This window comes from Clarias gariepinus, chromosome 1 (assembly GCF_024256425.1).
Source record: "Clarias gariepinus isolate MV-2021 ecotype Netherlands chromosome 1, CGAR_prim_01v2, whole genome shotgun sequence".
NCBI classification, from domain to species: domain Eukaryota; kingdom Metazoa; phylum Chordata; class Actinopteri; order Siluriformes; family Clariidae; genus Clarias; species Clarias gariepinus.
In genome coordinates this window covers 3,910,402-3,929,426 of record NC_071100.1, presented here as the reverse complement: position 1 = coordinate 3,929,426, position 19,025 = coordinate 3,910,402, and the positions used below count along the sequence as shown (strand labels likewise).

At 36.2% G+C, this 19,025-nt stretch overlaps 1 protein-coding gene across 1 annotated transcript; it reads right to left on the bottom strand.

Moving 5' to 3' along the window:
• Positions 1-3,421: 3,421 nt before the first annotated feature.
• LOC128519348 (C-C motif chemokine 3-like) lies at positions 3,422-4,861 on the bottom strand. The gene is made up of 3 exons (XM_053493054.1): positions 4,616-4,861; positions 4,094-4,205; positions 3,422-3,869 (listed from the first exon to the last, which is right to left on the bottom strand). Exons 1-3 carry the CDS (start codon positions 4,683-4,685, stop codon positions 3,764-3,766), a joined length of 288 nt encoding a protein of 95 aa, XP_053349029.1. The 5' UTR covers positions 4,686-4,861; the 3' UTR covers positions 3,422-3,763.
• Positions 4,862-19,025: the final 14,164 nt, after the last annotated feature.

The following is a 19,025-nucleotide window of genomic DNA, read 5'->3' as shown; positions in this document are numbered from 1 at the left end:
CTTTGGACCCCCTCACACCCAAGCCGCCTTCTATTTGAACTTTTGCCTTCGGGTCGACCCTATACAGCACTGAACACCAGAACAGCCGGGCACAAAATTTTTTTTTTTTTCCCCATGCAATCTACCTCATGAACAGTTAAACATTATTCTAACTGTCAATAAATATATGTGCAATATTGTGTACATTACCACGGTGCAATATACTGTACAATACTACAGATATCTCACACCCTACTCCATTTGATGGCAACCTTTTTTTTTTGTGTCGTGCTGTGTTGTCTTGTCATTTGTTTTTGTTCTGAAAGCTCTGTCACTAAAACAAATTCCTTGTACGTGCAAGCATACATGGCAATAAAACTCTTTCTAAATCTGATTCTAATTGTTTCCAATGCTGAAGCAAACATGATTGTGTTTTAGTCTATTTGCTATATATAACGCGACAGCGCGCTCCGAGGTGACTCCTACAGAACCCCAGTTACTGTAATCCCTCTTCTCACCTTTCATTCACGATAGGTGTGAAGTTATGAAACTGGATTCGCTGATGGGGGAATTGGCCGGATTGAGGGGTTTTAAACGAATTAACAAGACCGAGCAAACGTCTCTGCCTAAAATGTATTTTGCAAAAGATAAACATAAATAGAAATAAAATGTTTAATGGTTCCAATTAAATCAGACTTCATAGTTGGATTTGATACTTCGAGTGTAATTCATAAATTTACTGAATATATTTAGATTTTGTAAAATAACAAAACCTGTTTTCTTCCTAGACCTTTTGTCCACATGACAATGAACTGAAGCTCAGCACGTCTACTGTACTTTTCTTGTTTTAATTTGTAATGTGTAAATGAAATACATTTTGCGTATATGGGTCATTCTAGAATTGCGGGTACATTTTGCGTCTCCGAGATAAACCTTTTGTTATTTTTCAAAAACAAAAAATTTATTGAAAGAGTTTTAAAAAATTACACAAATTATATCAAGCTATCATTAAAAATAATGTTTTATGGGTATTTAGGAACATTTTGTCATGAAAATATTAAATTATTAAACTATTTTTGACTGTCTATGCCTCCTGAATCATACATTCAGCTTTAATTATCATGAAATAATTACGTCTAATTTTAATCTTTTTTGTGTGTTTACTTTACTAATTTATGTAAACAGTTGCATAAAACATTTGTAATTTTAGTAATTAAAAAATACATTTTGTGTCTGTCCCTACGTTCTGGTCAACTCTGTTAACTCTGTTATAAAAAGGCACAACAATCTTTAAAGCACTGATAAAAAAAGCATGTGACTTGCTCCAAGTGATGTCACTTCCTCTGGCGGGAAAATCTGGAAGGCACTGAGGTATGTCATTATTCCTCTCTCATTAATTTGTACAAAATGTGTAGGATACACCAATAGTAGAATAATTATTTGTCAAATCTGTTATTGTGATATTTCAATGAGTCTCTCATTCACTTTTTTAAAAACAATAATATGATGAAAATACATAAATTTCTGTTTCCACAAAATGGTGGAAAATGTCAACTCTGTTATTGTCAACTCTGTTAGTGGTTGACAGATTTTTCTGTTCGTACTTTGATTTTCAGAATAATTTCTAAAAATCTTACAAGTTTAAGATATTGAATATATTGAAAATATTAAATTTGAAGTGTGTCCTACGAAAATAAAAAAGTTTAACATAAAAAGAAAATACTATTTTTTGTCTTCTTTTTCTATTTGCAATGTACCCACAATTCTAGAATGACCCGTATGTCTAAATATTCCTTTTTATTTATGGAGGGGGGTATTATGTTTGATCTGCATTATTGCGTGAGGCGATGACTTTCTGGTGGAATATGTCTGCAATTTATCAATAAAGCGCACATGTTTATCAGCCTTTTTTTAAAAAAAAGCTGCCTTTTGTAAAGTGAAAGTACGAACTGCAGGTTCACGCACGCCGAAGAACAGCTTATTTTAGTCATAAATACACAATCACATTCCAGCTATTTTAGTGACCATTTGCTATATACTGTCTGCTATATTCCATATTTAATAAAACTGTATTGAAACAAAATTGTGTATTTTCCTTATTTAATATCGCTTCCGGAACATTGTTGTCCATATGTTTTATGTATATGGAAAACAGTGAAACCTAAACACAAAAAGAAAGAATGAATAAAGGAATGTACGGACATTAACACCTTTACCGTGTTAAAATGAATAAAGAGTTTCTGCCTTATGTGTCAAAACATCCTTCATTTAAAACTTTCTTCTAATTACACAGCATTCCGAATTATTATGCAAATTAGATTTAAGTGTTATAAACATTAAATGTTTAGTTTTTAAATTAAACTCATGGATGGTATTGTGTCACAGGGCTCTTTGGATCACTGAAATAAATCTCAGACATCTGTGATAATTAGTTTGCTATTAGTTAAACTATTAGGGTATAATTTGAATTTTATTGAACCGACCTCCTAATGATAACAATATTTATTTAAAAAAAAAAAAACTGGAAACGCAGTGTTTAAAATTATTATGCACAACAGAGTTAAAACATTTTACAGGGTTGTAAAGAACTGAAAATAGGCTTTTGTTGAATTTGCAGCATTAGGAGGTCATATTTACTGAAATCAAAAACTATTTCAATCAAAAACATCCTAACAGAGCATTGAACATTATGTGACTGTGACCAACTGTTACAAGCACAACTTTTGGACTTTGGGAGGATATTGGGTTACTCAGAAGATACCTCCAAAAACACACCAGACAAACACCAAACGCCACAGAGAGGTGAGAATGAAACCCCTGACCCCTGCTACCACTCCTAACAGCCACTGTACGTGCATGTTATTCACAAGTTCTGACGCGTGTCTTTTGTTACACAGTGTCACTCACGACTCCAGACGCTTCGTTGATTTCTTTGTCTCTTGTTTTATTTTCAACATCAAAGTACAACGGTTGTTACAGTTTCTTGCATAAATCCACTGTAGTCACGACAAGTCGCTTGCTGTGTTCTGTAGCTTCGATAGATTACAGTTACAACAACTCATTTTACTGTATCCATTTAGCTTACTGTCCCACAGTTAAAAGCTTGTGTTCTCCACACCTTTCTGTATCCTTCTGTGTCTTAACAACAACTGAACAACTAACGTGCGTGATAGACATGCAGCTACACAACTGTGGGATGATGTCACAGAACAACTCATAAAATGATGTCACAATACAAATTACGAGTAAAATACTAAATGCTTAAACTAACAGACTGAAATAAAATAAACACAACAACAAATTACAAGAATGAAATATGGCCCTTACAGCCACAGTGACACAGTGAAAATAATAATAATAATAATAATAATAATAATAGTAGTAGTAGTAGTAGAAGAAGAAGTATTAGACGTTGTTGTTGTTGTTATTGTTGTACCACAACATATAAGCTTAATATTTTATGGGCTGTTTCATTTATACATGTATGCATTTCTTAATGTTGAAAAATGTCAACAAAAAACAAAACCATAATGTGTTATAAAAAAGTTTCCTTTAGTATAAAGAAATGTAAGACAGAATGACTTTATGCTAACAAAACATAGATTAACTGAGCTAAATATTCCTGAACTGCAAGCAAACTAAGAAAATGTTTTACGTTCAGCCTTTAAAATATTTGAGTATGAAAAAATAAATCTTTATTCTTCCTGTCCAGATGCAACAAGTAATACATTAAAATTGCGCTTTGTTATATTAATAAAAAAAGAATTTAATGACTAAGTTAAGGTTAATTTGTGCTTGCATAAAGGCGCTGATCGACTGTATTCATATGTCTCTTCACCCACTGAACTCCAGGGTCTGCACACACATGACTCCCGTTCTTCAGGATAAAACTGCAGATGAAAGAAGATTTAGATCAGAATAAAATTGTAATCCAAACAGCAAATCTAACACTTTTACTCACCCTGAACTGCCAACATTGTATATACTTATAATAAATGTAACTTACTATCAGAGGTCATTAAAATTAGTTGAATCGTCTATATATACATAGAATAGAAATTAAGTAGTAGATTATTACAATATATTAAAATGGAACAAGGGTTTAAAATATTACATGATTCCATCTTTCTGACAGCCACACCGAGTATATTTATACTCAGTAATGAGATCTACACGCATCCTCTTCATCTGGAAGTTGAAGCAGCATACATCTGGTTCATTTTGACCTACATAAAAGAAAAAAAAAATGCTCATGACTTAAAAAAGATGATTTTAAAATGGTAAGACATTCTGTATGGTGTATATTTAAAGTGTACCATATTACTGTTTGCTGTTGTAAAGTTCATAAATAAATGATAATATAAAAATATTATTTCCTGATTTCGGTCTAAAACACACACACCAGTTGGTCCTAGGTTTAATGAATCATCGTAGTTATAACCCAGGTGAGCGTTAGGTAGTAGTAATACCAGTTTAGTTTAACTTTCTACTACAAATCATTTATCTTACTAGTGTCTCCTATTAGTGCATGTATAGTAGTGCATGTTAACTCATTTTAATCAATAAAAAAGAAAGAAATAATAATAATAATAATAATAATAATATGTACAAAGCAAAAAGGTAAACATTATCTTACCCTGGCCCATTGTGAAGGACTGAAGGCAGGTGAGAACCAGCAGAATCAGCAAGAGAGAATGAGAGGACATGACTGCTGATGATGAAGGCGATGATGATGATGTGATTAGAGTGGTATTAATGCAGGTATGACTTCAGTATTGGTATTATAAGCTGATAGGAGTGGGGGAGTATGGTTTAAATGAAGGACAGTCTGTAGGTGACAAAATGTTTCGGTCTGACTCAGAGAGGACTAAATAGCACCTCTTCCACAGGAAACACTGATATAAATCAGTAGATTAATATTAAATAATAATAGATTTAAATAGTGATTATTCTGCATGTTCTCTAGTGGAGTTTGGTGTTCCACAGGTTTCAGTGTTAGGCCCACTGCTTTTTTCCCTATACATGCTTCCTCTGGGCAACATAATCCGTAAGCATGGTATTAGTTTTTATTGTTATACTGACGACACACATTTATATGTCTCAGAGCAAAACCAGATGAGAAAAACCAGCTTGCTAAAGTTGAGCAATGTGTAAAGGGTGTACTGTATAAGAGACTGGATGCTAATTAACTTCCTTCTGCTTAATCCTGATAAGACAAAAGTTCTAGTCATAGGACCGCATGCAGCTAGAAGCAAGATTTTAGATCACACTGTAACTTTAGATGGCCTTTCTGTTCTATCTAGTGCAACAGTAAGAGACCTCGGTGTGATTATAGAGTCTAGTCTTTTATTTGAAGCTCATGTAGAAAATATCACCAAAATAGCATTCTTTCACCTCAGAAATATTGCCAAATTAAGGAATATATTGTCACTAAATAATAAAGAAAAACTAGTTCATGCTTTTAGCACCTCTAGATTGGACTATTGTAATGCCTTACAGTCTGGTTGTTGAAGTAGGTGCATAAAGCGAGAGTCCTCACTAGAACCAGAAGATACGAGCACATCGCCCCTATCTTATCTTCACTTCATTGGCTCCCTGTGAAATTTTGCATCAATTTAAAAATACTACTTTTGACATATAAAGCATTAAATGGTCTCGCACTGCAGTATCTGAGTAAACTGCTAGTGTCTTAGAATCTGCCACGCCTACTTCGATCAAAGGACGCAGGCTGCTTGTCAGTACCGCGTATTATGAAAACTACTGCAGGGAGCAGAGCTCTGTCTTACAAAGCCCCAAAGTTATGAAATAGTCTTCCAAATAGTGTTCGGGACTGAAACACAGTCTCAGTGTTTTTTAAGTCCAGGCTAATAACCTGTTTATTTAGCCAAGCATTTTTTTATAGACGTAGAGTATTACGGTGAACTGGTATGTTTAGACACTGTCTTCCCCACTCTCATTGTCATTGTGTCATTGATCACTCAGGTTTGTTGATGGTGAAGTGATTAGTCCCTTAGTGTCCCGGTTCCCCTCATGTCTGTGTTTCTATCTGGCTCTCCCTTTTAGTTATGCTGTTATAGTTGGTCCTGCTGGAGTCTCTGCTTGCACTCTACACTAAATATACATTCAAATTAAAATTTATGTGACTGTGACCATACCAAACTTTTACAGTATCTTTCCACTTCTGCCTTCCCCTCTCCTGTTCTCTCTTCCCCCTTCTCTCTTTCCCTCTCTCTGTCTAGCTACACATGTCATTTCTGAGCTGCCAGTGATCCAGACTCCCTCTGCCCTCTGGACCTGCCAGACTCATCCTGGTGCCCCGCTTTTGGTTTGAGATCTCATCTAGTGTATGCCCCATATGTCATTTTCGGATGTGTCCCGTGTCTGGAGATGGTTTACTCTACCATGGAGATGGTTCTGGCCTCGGCTAATATGGACAGCTGTTTCTCTGAGGACTTGACTTGGCTGCAGTTGCTCGATAGTTCAGGACTGGAATTTCCTACAAGTCTACCTGAGCCTCCAATAACTACTGGACTCCATATTAACATCAATTAACATCAACTGTCAAATTAGCTCAAATTAAATTCAAATTCAAATTTTATTTGTTACATACACAGTCATACACAGTACGAAATATAGTGAAATGCTTACACGACCGCCAGTGACCTTAAAAAGAGAATTAAAACTTATAAGTAATAAATATCAATAGAAGAAATATGATAGAAAAAATTTAAATAAAAAAATTAAAATAAAATTTAACTAGAAAAAACTAGCTGAACTGCCTCCGACCCTACACACTGTAAAAATGCAGATCATTTACTGCTATCCGTTATCACCCAGATGAGGATGGGTTCCCTGTTGAGTCTGGTTCCTCTCAAGGTTTCTTCCTATTGCCATCTCAGGGAGTTTTTCCTTGCCACTGTCGCCCTCGGCTTGCTCACCAGGGACTATCTGACCATTTTGATTCATACACATGAACATTCTATAAAAACTTGAATAATTCTTTTGATTGTGTAAAGCTGCTTTGCGACAATGAAAATTGTTAAAAGTGCTGAATAAATAAAATTGAGTTGAATATTTTTGACCATATATTATATTTGTGGCAGTGTTTAGAACCAGGAATTAGGAGTATTGAAGGATAAACTGTTGTAGTTGCTTAATAGTGGCTTGTTTATTTTGCTTTGGCCTGCTGCTTTTTAATGTGCTTCATTAATAGAAATGGACAGGTGACGCGTTTTTTCCATGTTTTATTTGGTTTGTTTGTAAAGACAGTAAACTGTCCCATATGTGTTTAAGTGTTAATAATCATGTTTGTCACTGTGTTTCATTCTAATAACATACAGTATATAACAATTTATGTTTAGTAACAGGGGAGTAAAATCATGTTGTGCTGTTATAGTAATAATTAATGATGACACAGATTTACTCTTACCACTCCGAAATAAATCCCAATGCATTTCCAGAAGTGTTTTATTCCTCTTATATTACAATAATTTGTAAAACAGCTGTTTTAAAAATGATAACATATTAGAATAAGTGCATTAATATAATCTTGTGATTTGTGACTGCACTACTGTCAGAGCTTCCGTTACAGAAAATTTGTGAACATCTTCTGACCAAACAAACTGTAAGATAATACTTTTCAATGATTTTGATAGATGTTGAGAAGTTCACACAAATGGTAGTGTGTGTAAATACACACATAGATATTTGTGACAATAGGAATAGCTGGATTAAGCAGACTTATTGCAGGACACAGGCACATGCACCCACACACACACACACACACACACACACAGGCACAACTTTTGGACTTTGGGAGGATATTGGGTTACTCAGAAGATACCTCCAAAAACACACCAGACAAACACCAAACTCCACACAGAGGTGAGAATGAAACCCCTGACCCCTGCTACCACTCCTAACAGCCACAGTGACACAGTGACAATAATATCAATAATAATAATAATAATAATAATAATAGTAGTAGTAGTAGTTGTTGTTATTGTTGTACCACAACATATAAGCTTAATATTTTATGGGTTGTTTCATTTATACATGTATGCATTTCTAAATGTTGAAAAATGTCAACAAAATCCAAAACCATAATGTGTTATAAAAAAAGTTTCCTTTACTATAATGAAATGTAAGACAGAATGACTTCATGCTTACAAAACATAGATTAACTGAGCTAAATAATCCTGAACTGCAAGCAAACTAAGAAAATGTTTTTTCAGCCTTTAAAATATTTATAAAAAAAAAATAAATCTTTATTCCTCCTGTCCAGATGCAACAAGTAATACATTAAAAGTGCATTTTGTTATATTAATAAAAAAAGGATTTAATGACTAAGTTAAGGTTAATTTGTGCTTGCATAAAGGCGCTGATCGACTGTATTCATATGTCTCTTCACCCACTGAACTCCAGGGTCTGCACACACACGACGCCCGTTCTTCAGGATAAAACTGCAGATGAAAGAAGATTTAGATCGGAATAAAACTGTAATCCAAATAGCAAATCTAACACTTTCACTCACCCTGAACTGTCAATATCGTATATATTTATAGTAAATGTAACTTACTATCAAAGGTCATTAAAATTTGTTGAAATGTCCATTTATATATATATATATATATATATATATATATATATATATATATATATATATATATATATATGGACAATATATATATATATATATATATATATATATATATATATATGGACAATTCAACAAATTTTATCACTATAGAATAGTGATTAAGTAGTGGATTACTACAATATATTAAAATGGAACAAGGGTTTAAAATATTACATGATTCCATCTTTTGGACAGTCACGCCGTAAATATTTATAGTCAGTAATGAGATCTACAGGGATCCTCCTCATCTGAAACTTGAAGCAGCATACCTTTGATACATTTTGGTCTATATGAAAAAAAAAAATGCTCATGACTTAAATAAGATGATTTTAGACTGGTAAGACATTCTGTATTGTGTATTTTTAAAGTGTACCATATTACTGTTTACTATTTTAAAGTTCATAAATAAATGATAATATAAAAACACTATTTTATTATTTTGGTCTAAAACACACACACACACACCAGTTGTTTATTATTTTCAGCAGCCTGGTCCTAAGTTTAATGAATCATCCAAATTATAACCCAGGTGAGCGTTAGTGATTAGTGACACCAGTTTAGTTTAACTTTCTACTACAAATCAGTTATCTTACTAGTGTCTACTAGTAGTGCATGTATAGTAGTGCATGTTAACTCATTTAAATCAATAAAAAAAAATAATAATAAAAAAAATAAAAAATAAAACAAAATTATAATAATAATATGTACAAAGTAAAAAGGTAAAAATTATCTTACCCTGGCCCATTGTGAAGGACTAAAGGCAGGTGAGAACCAGCAGAACCAGCAAGAGAGAATGAGAGGACATGACTGCTGCTGATGATGATGATGTGATCAGAGTGGTAATAACGCAGGTATGACTTCAGCATTGGTATTATAAGCTGATAGGAATGGGAGGAGTGTGGTTTACATGAGGGACAGTCTGTAGGTGACAAAATGTTTCAGTCTGACTCAGAGAGGACTAAATAGCACCTCTTCCACAGGAAACACTAAAATAAATCTGTAGATTAACAAATTAACTTATCACACACAATACATATTCATTATTAGCATGGCCTATACTCCTTTACCCCCTGCCTGGGTTTGTAGTGTAATTAGGTATCAATACATAATATTCTGCTTTATTTATAACTCTATATAGTTGAATTAAGCAATATATGCTGAAAACAGGAAAATAAAATTAAAGAAGATGTTTAGGTTAGTAAACTAAATCCATTTAAATGAATTTGAGAAAGAATGCAACAAAAAGGCAAGTGTGTTTTGTGGTCAATGGAACAGTGCTTATGTGTGTGTGTGTGTGGGGGGGGGGTGTTAGTTGGGTTAAAAGTGCTGATAGTAATCGTGATTGGCTTGCTGTTTTGCACATGAGCACTTCATGTCTACAGGAGTCTTTGACATGATGGTGAAATGGAACAGCACAAGTTCTGGCTGAAATCTTAAGTTTCAAAAGTCCTGTTACATTTTTCAAAAGGATGATGAAAAGTAACATGACTAAATGGATTGACAGAAAAAAAGGCTGTTTTTTTGGGGGGGGGGGGTTTGCCATAGTAAATAAACTTATTTAACATCCCAACATTATCAAACATTCTGACTTTATTGTGACTGTTTTCACATATTTCACTGTTTTAACCATTTCATTGATTTGACGGCATACAACACAATGTTCGCACAATGTTGTCTAAAGACTAGAGTTTAGATTTTCAAAAATGAGGCACAGTACTATAAATGAAGGCATACAGTAGGTATCTTTACTTTAAATCACAACAGGTTTAAAACTTTGGCTTGTCATGGCTCTAACACACACTAAGTCAGCGCACTGCATCTCCTAACTTAATTAGATGCTCAAATTGATCTATACATTGTCATGGTTAGAGCAAGGTTAAATGTGTAAAATATACTTTTTTTGATTGCTTACCTAATGTTTAAAGTAAAGTATAGAATTAAGTAGCTTGAGGAAAGAGAAAGTTATGAGATGCAGCGTGTTGACTTGGTGATCAAAATCTTACGTAGTAGCAAAAGTATTGTGGATACTGGACCATTGAGGATTTTCCCCATTTCTGGAATATTGCCAACCTGACTGATTCACAGGATTACGCAAACTCCAATATTGAGTATTTCCATCATTCCAGTCAGCCCGATTCATCTCTTCTCACACACACACTTTTGCAATAACATGTTAAGTTGTTGAATTTCATGTAAACACAACATCATTTATTTATGTTTATCTTGGAAAAATGAAATTATTATGTACAAAACACATATTACATTTTAGTACATGTAACAGGTAGCCAGGTTCATTTTTTTGAGTGTAATTGGTGCTATTGACTGTACTCATGTTGCAATAAAGGCACCATCTGAGAATGAGTTTGCTTTTGTTAACCGAAAACATTTTTATTCTTTAAACGCAGATCATATGTGATGCGCATATGTCTCTGACAAATGTAGTTGCGAGATGGCCTGGGTCAACTCATGATTCCTACATTTTTCAAACAGGAGCTGTGCGTGATGGATGGCTTCTTGGTAAGTCGGCAGGAATGCAAATGTAATTGTAATTGAGTAATGATGCAAATGTGTTTAAAGCATACCTTTTAAAATGTTTTTTTTTTTAGGTATAATTATAATCTCCAATGATAAACAAACTCACACTTATTTTAATATATTTTTTTAAACAAAATTTCACAATAATCAACGCAAATTTTCAGGAAACAAAACATGTTTTATAGCATTTAAAAATTAAGTGAAATGTTATATTGAATCAATATTGCCCTGAAAAAAACAAAAAGCTATCTGTAGGCTATTTTACAAGCATGTGCTTTCTTTAAAGTATTCTTATAATATTGTTTATAATTGTTACCTCTGCCTAGCACTTGAAATGTTATATTAATTGTCCCATTGTTTTTATATTCATTGTTTTGTTATAATTTCTTTAAAAAAATTTTTTTTTATGTTTTACCTCTCAGGAGACAGTGATTATCCCCTTAGAACGTGGCTGCTAACTCCACTAACTAGACTCCAAACCGAACAAGAACTGATAATGATAATGCACTGGACTGCGCACAGAATGGGGTTGCTTGGGCATTTGATGATGGCAGCACACTGGACGTTGGTAGAGGCACACAAGATGCCGGTGGTGGCACACAGGGTGGTGGAGGCACACAAGATCTAAGCTTACATCCCTTATCTACCCCACTTGGACCACTCACCGGGCTTGAGGGCATTCCAGGATTAACTTTTCCTTTAATCATTAAAAAACGTAAACACTAGAAGCGCCACGCCAGTGTCACCTACTAATAACGCGGTTCAACGGTCATTTGACCGCCTATTGTTTTGAATGGGAAGCTGCTGCTGACACACAATGATCGCTAGATGGCGCTTTCACCCAAAGCAAATAGTTTAGCTCCCAGCTCAACTTGCACTTGGACAATGCGCCATTCATTCCCGCGTTAATATTCAGCAATATCTTTTTTTCATATTCAACTGAGAAAACCTACTACAGAGTCTCTAAGGGGACAAAGGAAAAGGGAAAAAAACGGCGGAAAAAAAACAAGTCATGTTTTGCATTATAACCCAAAGTTTTTGGCATGACGTTTTTGCTGCCGTTTTTTCTCCTCCTTTGTCCATCTAGGGGCTAACAAAATCAAAAAGGAAAGCTCTACTTAATTTTATATCGTATGGAGAAAATTTATTAGTTTGTTCATTCTATTTGAAGCTTCATTAAATCATTAAAACTATTATTGTGCAGTATAATAGAACACAGTATTGAGAGTAAAAACTCACTTTTTTCCCCTCTATAGTCACTAATCCCAGTGTTTCACTATTGCTTGTATACCATTGAGCGCGCGCCTACTTCGTGTACTTTTATAAACATTTTAAATATAAACAAACAAAATACAGCTTTTTTCTCAGAGGTAAACGGAAAAGTGAAGTTGTTTGGCTGTTTAGTGTCACTATGCAGATGTTACACTCAGTGTAGTTACCAAAATCTTTGATTTAGTTCATTCAGTGGCCACACATCACCTCCACATTTCCCTTGCTTTTATTTATGAGCATAAGCAGTGAAACATTCCGCAGGTTTATAATACACTGCGGCCAAGTGAACCACGTTCCTGCCGATTAGGCGCATAGTTCATTGCCTAGCAACACTGAATAAAACGAGGCATAATCGTGGTGTTTGCTTCGGTTATGACATAGCATAGTTTATTATCTCCTGTGGTAGATCTGATTTATTCAAATTCAATAATGAGGCTTTATATCCTCAGGAGGGGTCATTACATATGTAATATGTAAAACAATATTGTTTTACAGATAATTTCACGGAAGCTTCTAACAGAATGAACAAACTAATGAATTTTCTCAAAACGTTATAAAATTAAGTAAAGCGAAATCCCCTAAATGTCCTTTATCGCTGATTATCAACGCCAGAATTAATAGCGAATTGTCGATATTTCACGGAAGCATATATATAATAATACTATCTATGCGTCATTCAGTGCGTATATGTAACTATGTCAGGTTTCATTCCATATATGCAGTATTCCAGAAATGCAGGTTGGAAAAGGCAGAAAAAAGCATGACCGGCGCGCAGCTGTCAGCGATTTCACGTAAATAAGAGCAAAATAGAGCTTTATACTGGCTTTTACTGGTGCGATTTTGAAAATGTAAGCATACAGGATGATTATGCTCACAGAACTAGGAAAAGTCATGAAAGAAGGGCCTGGAATTTGATCGAGTGTGAAGTTTTTTTTTTTTTTTACCCCCTTGCGGTCAAATGACCGCTGCTCGGCGCTTCTAGTGTTAATTAAATAAAGGTTGTATTGCATATCTGTAAATGTGTGAAATAAAATGTGCAGTTAATGACTTGCTTTTGTCGTTTTAAGTTACATTTTTTGCATATGAATAAACAGGAAAAGCGACAATTTAATAAACGTATATCTTAAGGACAGCTGCATCTATTGCTAAATTTGTCACTTGGATATTTTAGAACTTTCCCTTCCACGAAATTTGAATTGGTTGATTTAAATTATCCACAATAAAAAAGCAGAATTTTAAACAGACAAAAACTTATATAATCTTATATATAATCAGTAACTACATCAGACTGAAGGTGAATGTGATGTATGGGTACTTTCATAACTTTCATACTGAAGCTCTGTACTAGCCTGCTGGATCTGACTGACGATTGACTTGAAAAGGGGAGAACGTCAGTACGTATAAAGGACTGTGCGGCTCCTGTATCGTGCAATATCTGGACTTCTACCTGGTCATCCTTCTTACCAGTCAATGAAACAAACCCTTTAAATAAGAAAGGCAAGTAAGTGGGGTCTAGCAATTCCTTTTCAGGTAACGAACATGAGCTAGCAGAGTCAACCAATGCTACCTCCTTTCTTTGAGACTGCTGTTTACGCTTCAGGGTTAGACAGTTAGCTATCACGTGTCCTTTCTTATGGCAATAAAAACATTCTCGAATCTCTTTAGACTGATCACCATTTTGTTTGGGCGGCTGAACGTTCACTACAGCCCTGTGGACTGAACTAATTTCAACTCCAACTGTCTGAAAATTTTTTTTTGTGTGTAAGCACGAACTCGTCTGCCAAGACTGCGGCTTGCGATAACGTTGTCACTTTTTGCTCATTTAGATATCTTACCATCCTCTCCGGAAGACATTGCTTGAAGTCCTCGAGTAGCATTAGCTCCCTAAATGAAGTGAAGTCGTCGGCCTTAATAGCGGTGCACCATTTGTCAAAAAGAATTGACTTCTCGCGTGCAAATTCTACGAAGGTTTAAGTGGCGTTTTTCTTACGATTCCGAAACCGTTGCCTGTAGGCCTCTGGAACTAACTCATATGCCCTGAGTATGGCTGACTTAACCACATCATATTTTAAGCCATCTTCCAACGACAAAGTAGAGTAGACTTCTAAAGCCTTGCCGACTAATTTGCATTGCAGTAGCAATGACCACACATCTTTAGGCCAACCCAAAGAAGTCGCTATTCGCTCGAAAGCGTTAAAATAGCTGTCCACTTCCGATTCTCTAAAATTGGGTACCAAAGCAATATGTTTTCCCACATCAAATGTGGTGGAGCCAGAATCAGTCGAATTATCACTCACCGATGAGAAGCTCGGCTGCGCAGGAGGAATTGCAGCACTCATAGCTGCTTCAATATTCAATTTACGCAGCCTCACTTCCTTATCGGCCTGAATTTCGAGCTTGCGGACTTCAAGAAGCAGATCCAACTCTGCTTGGCAGGCTTGTGCTCGCTCCTCTGCCTCCAGACAGAGCCGTGTCAGTCTCACCTTTGTATGTAACTCCTCCCTTGAACTGGGAGTACCTGGTGAAAAGGGCTCAAAGGGTGGCAAAACAGGTCCGACGTCCACATTAGTGTCCGATTCGGCCGTTTTTTCCTTCTCTTTACCTGCCCCAAGCACATCCTGCCTCTCGCCATAAGGATCAGTCTCTCTCTCTCTGCATCAGCTAATGTTAAAACTCCCAATTCGCATAGCTGATCTATCACTTTGGATTCAATTTGCTTCGTTAAAGATTGCTTTGAAACAGGAATCTGATAGTGGGTAGCTATTATAAGCAAGTAATCTTTTCCTGCATTTCTCAATTACCTCCCATGTGGGATTGTCAATAAAACTTTGCAGGTTAAATGCCATGGTCAAGCTTAATATTATAATTTGTGTTGATGATTCTTAAGGTATTTACTTTCTTAAGGTTATTTACCTTAGAGTTGTCTGAGCAACCGAAATACACACAAGCCCCTTAATTTCAGGTTCAATTTCAAAGAATGCCTCCTCAATGTTAGTACAGAGTAAAGAGTGAACTTTTTAGGACGAGCCCCCAATTATGTTACGGTTTTCCATTTAGTTGTTTCTTTGCTCTTGTCTAACTATTTGAGAAGTCACTCATAAACAAGGATGAGGCCAACTCAAGAGTAGCGCTGAGTTTAAGCAAACTTTAGTAATTTTAAAGCACCAAAACACACAGTGGAAACCAATAGTATGAGTAGTGAAAGAAATTATATTTACAGAAAATATATACAAAATATTAAATACACATTCAACGGTGGGAGCCACGAGCAGAGCTTAAATCAAGGAAATAAATAAAACAAAACACCTTCTAACTTATGCGCGGCAGTCAATCTAAACTAATAAACAAAGTGGAAACAAAATCAGGGCGTGGGATGCCTGCTAACTACACTAACTAGCCAAAACATAAGGACAACAATTAGCTCTCACTCCTATCTAGTGTGTGTAAACAAAGTCTAGCTCTACGTGCTGTTTATGTACGCCCTAGGGCATACTAACCTGGACTCGACACCGCGAATGGAGAAACGTCCTAGTACTCGTGCTGGGCGTAGTCAGAACGAAACAACACACGTAAAAAGATTAGCGTAACACACACACACACCATTCACAAATCACGATCAAATTGCTAAAAACCTATTTATTTAGCCAAGCATTTTTATTATTAGATTTGCCATAGGTAAAGGAGCAGATCTGGGGGACTCATGGACGTAGAGTATTATGGTGAACTGGTATGTTTGGATGCTGTCTTCCTCACTCTTATTGATCACTCAGGTTTGCTGACGGTGAGGTGATTGTTTGCTTTACATGTCAGGAAGCCCTCATGTTTGTGTTTCCTTCTGGCTCTCCCTTTTTGTTATGCTGTCATAGTTAGTCCTGCCGGAGTCTCTGCTTGCACTCTACAGTTAATATACATTCACATTATACATTGTGTGACTGTGACCATACCTAACTGCCATCTCTCCTCTTCTTCTCTTTCTCCCCCTCTTTCTCTTTCCTCTCTCCTCCTGTCTCCCCCTTTCACTCTTTCTCTCTCTCTGTCGAGCTACACATGTCGTTCCTGAGATGCCAGTGATCCAGACTCCCTCTGCCCTCCGGACCTGTCTGACCCATCCTGGTGCCCGCTTCTGGCTGAAGATCTCGTCACATGGATGCCCCGTGTGTCTCTCTGGGATGCGTCTAGTGTCTGGGGATGATTCTCTCTACCTAGAAAATGGTTCTGGCCTTGACTGGTGTTGGCAACTGTTTCTCTGGGGACTTGACAGTTCGAAAGTTCATGACTGGAACTTCTTACAAGTCTACCTGGGTCTTCAATAACTACCTGGACTCCATATTACATCAGCTATTATAGCTGAACTGCCTCCCACCCTACACACTGTATAAATGCAGATCATTTACTGCTTTCTGTTTCACCCAGATGAGGATGGGTTCCCTGTTGAGTCTGGTTCCTCTCAAGGTTTCTTCCTATTACCATCTCAGGGAGTTTTTCCTTGCCACTGTCGCCCTCGGCTTGCTCACCAGGGACAAACTGACCATTTTGATTCATACAAATTCACATTTCATACAAACTTAAATAATTCTTTTGACTGTGTAAAGCTGCTTTGCGGCAATGAAAATTGCTAAAAGCGCTATACAAATAAAATTGAATTGAATTGAATTGAACTATGACAACATTCAAAATACCGGAAGTATAGCGTCACCATAACAACAATCTATATGAATAAAACAAAAAGCCGCGCCGCTGGCCGCGTCACTTCCGGGTTCCCACGGGAATCGCAGTCTCGCTGGAAACCATGATTGACAGGTGCGATGTCCAATCCCAGGACCTGAAAGACATAGGCACCAAAATACGTGCGAAATGCCCGAAAATACCGCGGGACATAACAGTATAGATAAATCAATTACTTACCATCGTCACCGCAAATCACATCCGTATCACCTTGGAATTCTGGAAGAACTCCACTTTGTGTTTCCCCTATAATCGCACCCACCCTTGCATCAAAGGCTGAGCGGTCAGTGATTCCTTGACCACCACCAGTTGTTACGACACTGCGCCTGTCTGCACATACAGTACTCTTTTTTTTTACGACTACTTTTAAGTCAGATCATTTTTTTTTGTTTCTTGGACTGTGCAAGGCACCGAGGTAACAGCATTGACTGCTTCTGTTACCTGCTCCCATTCTAATATTTTTCTTTTATATGAAATGCCTGCAGAGAGCCCACCAAATAAAACATTTTCGGCCCTCCACCTCAGACAGCAGTACCTCCATCTCGCAGTCTGTGAAGTTTCTTTTTTTTGCTTTTCGTTTCTGTTCTTCCATTTTTAGCCAAACAGATCAATGACAATTATCGGTCATATTAATATGCAGGGAGATCATACATATTAAAAATAGGCGGTCTTAACCTTCAAATATGGTTATTTCAGGGTAAGCTATAAGCACGTGCACCTGCGCACAATATTCAGATAATTGTGATTTATAAAGTACGCACACTTTAAGGATGAAATCTATGCAAACTTTTATACATGAGGCCCCAGATATCTCATGTATGCGGATGTATACAGGAATCGGTGAAACTTTCTACGAAACCTCACAGCTAACAGTGAGAGGGTTGATGGCTGTGAGGTGTAAAGGCCTTTTGTATGTTAATGACTAGCAGGAAGAGGTGCTGTCCTTCCTATCATAGCCGGGTAGGGAAATTAGCCATGGTGTGCCTTTGTCTCTTCAGCCTGAGTGTTTGAAGGAGACGCAGGCTGCAAACACTGCTCTTCTCAAAGAGGTTATCTAGCCTCTTGATGCATTTAAGCACAAGTTTGTTGAAAGAAGACTGCAGGAAGAGTCAAGCCATGTGCATAAAAGAGCTAAGAGGGCGCATAACGTGGGCATTGCGGTAAGTTGACCTTTATGTTACCTGACAATACAGTAGTAAATTATACCTTGCCAAGTTAGCCTAAGTATTTGCCTACACATTTACTTTTTGTTACTTGCATTGTTGTAGGTGTCCAGCATATTTAAAAATTTGTCACGTTACAGGAAGCTTTTAAGGAGCCTCCATTAATCAGAAAACAACCCACTTAAATACAGTTCACAAACTGGGTAAGAATGTTGTTTCTTTACATGCTATGTATGGGGTTTTACATAATCATTTTAAATGTAATTAATGATACTTCTCTTTTTCCACACAGAATAAGTCATGATCAGGCAGTGATGATCCGCTGAAGGAATTAAAGATGACTTTTTTATACACTCAGACCCTGAGTGTATAAAGGGTAATCACAAAGTATTATTGTAATTATTTTCATTTCCTTTTATTTTTGTCGCTCTAATAATTTAATAGTTTCTGTCACTTATCTGTTTTTTTTTTTTTACCAACAGGTTAAACATTGCAGAGGAAATACTTTATGTCTGGGCCAGGAAAGTCTCAGCTAAGAGACTCCATTAAGATGGGCTAAAAATTGACAAAGATAAGTAAGTGTACAAATTAACCTATGTATTAAGTTCAGTACACCTTAGAGTGTTTTTAGGGGTTACATGTATGGTGTGTTTTGCAGTTGCTGGAGTCCAGGTGTAGAGTCTTTCACACAGATGCAGAGAAAGAACTGTGGC

Excerpts from the sequence above, each read along its gene's own strand:
- LOC128519348 (XM_053493054.1), bottom strand. The coding sequence starts at position 4,685 with ATGTCCTCTCATTCTCTCTTGCTGATTCTGCTGGTTCTCACCTGCCTT. Across the intron at positions 4,206-4,615 it reads GTCCTTCACAATGGGCCAGG|GTCAAAATGAACCAGATGTA; the intron begins GTAAGATAATGT and ends TCTTTTATGTAG. Across the intron at positions 3,870-4,093 it reads TGTCAGAAAGATGGAATCAT|TTTTATCCTGAAGAACGGGA; the intron begins GTAATATTTTAA and ends TTTCATCTGCAG.